Raw genomic sequence first — 7,262 nt, forward strand, 5'->3', positions numbered from 1 at the left:
CGAAACTATAAAAAAATATTAATTTAGATTCTTTATTCTCTTTATTAAAATCTATTTTGGTGATTTTTTTTTCTCTTAAAAATTTATTAAGAGTCAAAGCCCAACCATGAACTAAACCCAACATATTACAGACAGAGACCTAAATATCAGGTAAAAACTACACAAACTACAAGGACTAACAACCAAAAAAAAAACCGTAGATGAAGGTTATCGTCTCAAGCTTCGAAGACACGCGTCAAGCCGAAACCACCACCTCCTCTGGAAAGGGTCATGACGGAGCTCCGCCACCAGATAGAACGGTGAAAGATCATTCGAACGAAGTAATCTTCACCAAGAGCGCAACGCAACCGGATCGTCTCTTCGAGAAATTAAACCACGGTCTTCAATCGATTCAAAGAACTCCGATCTTCCTGATATACGAGTAATCATCTTTAAAAGTAAAGATTAGCTTGAAGATGAAACAACCTATACACAGGGAAAAAAGACTTCAGAGGATGAAATCGAGAGTCGATGGAGAAGTGAATGATTTGAAACGATGATCAAACAGAGCCGGCGAAAACGATGCTAACTAAGCCGCCAAATCCCGGAAACAAAGCCGCCGAATCCCGGAAACAAAACCGGAGAAGCAGTACCACTTCCTGGAGTCAAAAGCCGGACGATCATCTGATGAGCATATGCAACGCCGGAAGCAAGGGCTGTAAACACGGAAGCCGACAAACAAAAAGCCTCAGACTCTCTCCCCCTCCAAACAAATTCCAAACCTTTTGAAAGATTCTTTTTTGATAAGAAGATCGGAGATTGCAGAGAGCAAAATCTCTCACTAAAGGAGGAGAAAGATCTTCTGACAAAGTTTTTTAATATCAATATCCTTCTATTTTTTTGGTGATTTTTTATTGAATATTTTTTGTGACAAAATTTAAAAATAGCTAATTTAAAAAAATTGTTCTTATATTTATATATCTAGGATATAAAATTTTTTTTTGTCTCTTTACTAAAACTTATTTTAGTCATTTTTGTTTTTAAAAACTTTTTTTATGATAAAAACTTTAAAGTGAACTCAAGAAAATTGTCCTTTTTTATTGAAACACTTTTCTTTTTTGAAACACAATAATAATGACAGGCTAGAATGATGTTGTTCAAAGCACACTTTCCTCTTTTCACGTTTACTGAGAAAAGTCGTCTGAAAGACAGCTCCACTTCTCACCCTTACCCCCTCACTCTCTCTAATGGCTATCATCACAGAAGAAGAAGAAGAGGAAACGAAACCCCTAGTTCCTCCTGGGAGTAAAGAATCGACTATGAAGAACCCTTTTCCTTTTTGGTTCTACTTTACAATCATCTTCTCACTCGCCACTCTCCTCTTCGTATCTCTCTCTCTCTACTCTTCTCAGAACGATCCCAGATCCTGGTTCCTCTCGCTCCCACCAGCTCTCCGTCAACATTACTCAGATGGAAGAACACTCAAAGTCCAGGTAAACCCAGACGAACTACCAATCCAAGTATTTGTGGCTGAATCTGGCCCGGCCCAATCGGAGAATGTGATAATCGTTCACGGGTTAGGGCTTAGCTCGTACGCGTTTCGAGAGATGATCCAATCTCTTGGATCTAAAGGGATTCGTGGTGTAGCTATTGATTTGCCCGGGAATGGATTCTCTGACAAGTCGATGGTAGTGGTAGGTGGAGACAGGGAGATAGGGTTTGTGGGTAGAGTTAAGGAAGTTTATGGTTTGATTCAAGAGAAAGGCGTTTTCTGGGCGTTTGATCATATGGTTGAGACTGGAGATTTGCCTTACGAAGAAATCATTAAGCTTCAAAATTCGAAACGGAGAAGCTTGAAAGCTATCGAACTAGGGAGTGAAGAAACATCTAAGGTTTTAGATCAAGTGATTGGTACTTTGGGTTTATCTCCTGTGCATTTGGTTCTTCATGATTCAGCACTTGGGTTAGCTTCAAACTGGGTTTCCGAGAATCCCCAAAGTGTTCGAAGTATAACGCTTATTGACTCCAGTATCAACCCGGCATTGCCCTTGTGGGTTTTGCACATACCTGTAATAAGAGAGGTCTTGTTAGGGTTTTCGTTCGCTTTCAAGATGCTAGTGAGCTTACGTTGCTCAAAGGACATGACTTTATCGCAAATCGAAGCTCATAGGATACTTTTGAAAGGAAGCAACGGGAGGGAAGCTGTTCTCGGTTCGCTTAAGAAGCTTAACCATAGCTTTGACATTGCACTGTGGGGTAACTCAGATGCGGTCAATGGTATCCCGATGCAAGTGATTTGGTCTAAACAAGTTTCTGATGTATGGAGCGAGGAGGGCCAACGTGTATCTAAGGCTCTTCCAAAGGCAAAGTTTGTCACTCATTCAGGCAGCCGTTGGCCTCAGGTTAGTGATTCATTTTGGACTGTATAGTCAATTTCTAAATAATTATTACTAAAGGTACTATAATAACCACACCCTATTTAAAAATATAGATCGTCATAATCAATTATCATTGAGCTTTAACTTTAATAAGATCTGGTTGTTCTCCTGTACATTTTTTTTTTTTTTAAACTTTTTGCATTGTTTTGTTTTTTATCATCATGCTCTCTCTATTATAGCCTCTATGTTTGTGTTACTTGAGTTGATTCATTTGTGGAATACAAATTTGCAGGGTTTTGATTGATGAAATTAATCTGAAGTTTTACATTTTTATAGATTTCTTACTAGCATTTGTATCATAAAAAGGTATATGTAGCTTAGAATAATTACACAAATTCAATATTCACTGTTGCTGATTCAGGAAAGCAAATCGAGCGAGCTTACAGGTTACATTGCTGATTTCGTTTCTGCGTTCCCGATATCCATCAAACGGGTCCCTGAAGAACCTATACCAGAGAAAGTGCGGAAAATATTGGATGAAGCAAAGGCTGGTGGGGACCATGACCACGCCCATGCTGGTTACACAGATGCTTACGGTCTTGGTGAGGGATGGACTACTTGATATGGTTGGAGTTCTTGATGCTTGTTTAAGTTTATGACTACTCGGAAGTTTCTTACCTTCGTTTGAATTTTTAGATATTGTTATATAAACCTGTGTGTTTCTCAGCAAATTTTAAATTGGAAAAATCTGCAATTCTAAAAATTGGTCAGCGAAACAGTCATTCGAGTGTCATGATTTAGGCAAAAACAATGTCGTCCTTTAACTTTATTAGAATATACTAGTGGTCTAATAATTTTACAATTTATTTTATGGTCTTAGTGTAAAGAAAATATTTTCAAAATATGAAAATGAAAATATGTTGAAAGAGAATGATATTTTTTGGTGTTTTGAGTATATTTTAGCTATTTTAGAGATATATTTTTGACTATTTGTATATATTTTCAAGTGTTTGACAATTTAAAAATATCTTTTATATATATATATATATATTAGATGTTTTTAATAGACATTTAATCTAAAATATATTTATATAGTGGGTATAGAAATCTATTTTGGATACATTTGGGTATCTGGAATACTTCGGTTCAGGTCGGGTTCGGTTCCGGTTTCTTAGATACCAAAATTTTGAACCCATTCGGATATTTAATCAATTTTGATTTGGATTCAGTACTAATTTTTTGGGTCGGGTTCGGTTCGATTCTTCCGATTCGGATTTTTTGTCCAGCCCTAGCTACAATTATATCTTACTTTATTTTAAAGTGGCTTAGTTCAAAAAGTTCTGTAATAGACTTCAATATCTATGGTCTAAGTGTGATGTGTTTTTAATAAGTATCAGTTTATGAGTTTTTTTGAGAAAAAACTGTTATCCAACAAAACCGAAAATTTATTCTCTCAAAAGTTTCACTGTGTCGATTATGTATGCGAGTCTAATGATATCTGTAAGTTCTGTTTGTTGTGCTTTTATTTTTAAACATTTTGCATTCCGTTTCACATTACATATTTTTTGAAATAGAGAGAATATTATATAAACATACATGTCATAGATTCATGTTTCACAATACATGTTGATTCTTGGAATTTGTGTTTCATGTTGTTCTGTGGGATATATGAAGTCTAATGTATGTTTCTTGGGGTTTAAGAAATCTCTGCACGTTGAACCGCCAGTATGGACTCACGGGGAAGAACACGAGCGAGGCCTTGTTTGTGTTCGAAGCTTATCGAACACTCCGTGATCGTGGTCCGTACCCTGCAAATCAAGTCATTAGATATCTCGAAGGAAGCTTCGCCGTTGTTGTCTAAGACACTCAAACCTCCTCTGTTTTCTCAACTTTGAGCTCTGATGGAGGAGAGTCTTTACTGGGGAATACCGGCTCTGCTGTGATGTCTGATGTATATGCTAAATCATTTGCTCCTTTACCTACTGGTAAGGCAAAGACACAAGAAACATTTGAGAGAGAGAGACATGTGATGTATGAAGTGTTTAATGCTGTGTAATTTGTTGCAGGGAGTATGTTTCATAGTGAGACAGGGCTTAAGAGTCTTGAACATCCCAAGAACAACATGAAGGCAATGCTGATGGTTGACAGAGAAGGTGTGACATGTGGAGCTAACTTCAAAGTGGATGGTTGTACTAAGATCAGTGCCATCCCTAGGAGAGGAATTGAAGCTAACTGGGCTCTCGCTAATAACCGTTGATTTCTTCTTCTAATTGGTTCAATCTTATGAGTTGTTTTTTTATCCTGATGCATTTTCCTTTTACATACTTCTTTGTGTAAATAGAAATCAATAAATATACAGAAGCACTTTATGTTGCAAAATAATGAACTCTTTACTCATTGAAATTGTCAATTCCATGAAAACAGAAGAACACATTTTGATCCATGAGAGGGAGAGAAGAAAACAGAACAAAGAACAATAAAGACAAAAATAACAAAGACTTGATCGACCTTTATCATTCATCATCCTTCCACATGTCAGCAAACTCATCAGGTTCTAATGGGTTAGAGAGTTCAAGCATCTTTCTTCCTTTATTTTCTTTGCAAAATTTCCAGCTTTATTCCTTTTCTCCAATGCTCGTATCTGAAGAACAAAATTGAAAACAAATAGAAACTTTCATATGATTAAAAATGGTGCATCAGCAAAATGTGGCAAGAGAAGCCAGTACCTGGTTTGGAGATACGTAGAATGGGTTCTCGTAAACGGTCACACCTCTAACTGCATCCAAAAGATCTTAATCAGATTTAACAGAACCTTTGACCAACCTGACAAAAAATGATATTTCAATCAAAACCAATTAATCAAAATTATGAATGTTCTTGTTACTAATAGTTATATAGACAGACCTCGACAAGAGTCATTTTATCAAGACCACCCCTTGCAACCTTGTTTGCCTCGTCATGAGGTACCCATATCTACTATGAGGATGGATCTCATCGTGATGTTTAATTCAGGTTGTGATCCCATATAGTCTCTTCCTTCCTCTTCAATAATGCTCTTGTAAAACTTGAAAATGTGATCAACGTATTCGACAACAGCAAGTTTGTTAGCAGCATCAAGAGCATTAATGTCTCATTCACAACATTTTTGAGTCCACCACTTGCAGCCTAATAATAGAGGGTTGCTGTGAAACCTCCTCTTGGTAACATGTGGTTTGCATTCTTCTTAACCAAACACACAAAAAATTTGAAGTTTTACAAGAACAACAACCTCTGCCTTCCTCGCAATATCCTGAAGATATATGATACATTTTTTAAAATATTAGTTGCAAGCAAATGTGTGATGATAAATACACAAGAAAGAGAATAATAATCTTTCCGGTTGGAATGTTGACGAGATTACCAACGTCACCAAGAACCTTTCGGTTTTGTAAACTTGTTTACAATTCGAATCTAAAACAGCGAACCAATCAAAAATTAATAATAACCTTTAATTGACTTCACCTAAATCCATCAGAAAAAACAAATCATTCATGTAACCAAACACACAAAATTTGTAAACTCATAGATCAGACCCAATCAAAAATTTGTAAACTTGTTTACAATTCGAATCTAAAACAGAAAACCCACCCCTAGAATCAAGAAACACTAAGAACAAATAGCGAGTTAAAAACCTGCAATTCCTCAAGGATCAGATATTTTTTATTCCATTGATGAAGATTCTTCCTTTTCTCTTATCTCAAGTAATGCCCCTCCTCCGATACTCGTTAATGAAAACAAATCCGGGAGACGATTGCTTCCACTCGCGGCTTCAACAGACGCCACTATCTCTCTCTCTCTCTCTTATTACTCTTCAAATTCCAAAGTTTCTTGTTCTCCTTGATGGTTGATCATACCTGGCATATCCCATTTATACTCAAGAGCTTGAAGCGCGGTTACCTTTGATGAATTAATTGAAAGATAATGGGATGAGTAGTGCGTTCCAAGTAAATGATGAGATTAAAGGAGATGATACGGAATTGGATGACGTTACAGAGAAGGTGGTCAAAGTTTTCAGGAGACGAAGAGCAAGGGAAGAGGATCCGAGTGCATTAGGCGTTGCGGTAGATAAAAAACCTAAAGAAGATGGGCCATGTATGAATATTTAGTGGAAGAGCCCACCAAACAAACAAACAAAAAAATCCAAAATTTTTTTGATTGACTTACGTAAAATAGAGTACACGTGACGAGAATTGCTCCATCCTAAATACTGACATAGCAACAGGAGGTGAGAGAAAATTCCCTTTTATATATATAGATATATATATATATATATATAAATAGTGCAAAAATCTAATTTAATATGTTTTATACGTTCTGCAGGATAAGTATGATTCTGATTAAAAAAGCAGTGTGATTTTGATAAAAATAATATGATTTTTGTTTTAAAAAAGGTAAATAAATATATTAATACAACTGTATCTTTTTATTAAAATTAAACTAACTAAATATTTTAATTTCAATTTGATTTTTTTTATAGAAAAATTAGTTAGATTAAAAATGTAATTTAAATATTTAGTTAGCTTAATTTGTAGTTTCTTTTTAAAATTAGTTATTTGAATAAGAGTCAATGAGTAATTTAAGCAGAGTTAATTTAATTGTAATTAAAATCAATACCATTAAAAAAAATCATTCTCTTAATGAAAATTACACTTTTCTCAAAAATACCCTTATTTTTACAAAAGATTAATTAAATTCATTAATGGCATTTATGTCTTTTAGTTTTGGGCCTACAAATGCACCTAAATAGATCTATTAATAATGGGCCTATATATATTTAAAAGATATATTAACTTAAAATTTAATATAAGTATAAATATATTATGAAACATTAATAAATTAACAAACATGAAAATATTATTTTCTTAA

General features: G+C 35.0%; 2 protein-coding genes and 1 long non-coding RNA gene across 3 annotated transcripts; 2 read left to right on the top strand and 1 right to left on the bottom strand.

The window, feature by feature from the left end:
• Positions 1-1,127: 1,127 nt before the first annotated feature.
• LOC106396421 (protein AUXIN RESPONSE 4) lies at positions 1,128-3,120 on the top strand. Its single transcript, XM_013836805.3, has 2 exons — positions 1,128-2,381; positions 2,779-3,120. The coding sequence occupies exons 1-2, from the start codon at positions 1,227-1,229 to the stop codon at positions 2,977-2,979; spliced, it is 1,356 nt and encodes a 451-aa protein (XP_013692259.1). The 5' UTR covers positions 1,128-1,226; the 3' UTR covers positions 2,980-3,120.
• A 915-nt stretch (positions 3,121-4,035) lies between these two features.
• On the top strand, positions 4,036-4,614 carry LOC111212038. The gene is made up of 3 exons (XM_048780736.1): positions 4,036-4,156; positions 4,268-4,342; positions 4,424-4,614. Exons 1-3 carry the CDS (start codon positions 4,036-4,038, stop codon positions 4,612-4,614), a joined length of 387 nt encoding a protein of 128 aa, XP_048636693.1.
• A 345-nt stretch (positions 4,615-4,959) lies between these two features.
• Positions 4,960-6,506, bottom strand: LOC106395731. The gene is made up of 4 exons (XR_002662823.2): positions 6,029-6,506; positions 5,262-5,646; positions 5,084-5,180; positions 4,960-4,998 (listed from the first exon to the last, which is right to left on the bottom strand). It is a non-coding gene; the product is annotated as an uncharacterized LOC106395731 (long non-coding RNA).
• Positions 6,507-7,262: the final 756 nt, after the last annotated feature.

Source organism: Brassica napus, chromosome A1 (genome assembly GCF_020379485.1).
Source record: "Brassica napus cultivar Da-Ae chromosome A1, Da-Ae, whole genome shotgun sequence".
NCBI lineage: Eukaryota > Viridiplantae > Streptophyta > Magnoliopsida > Brassicales > Brassicaceae > Brassica > Brassica napus.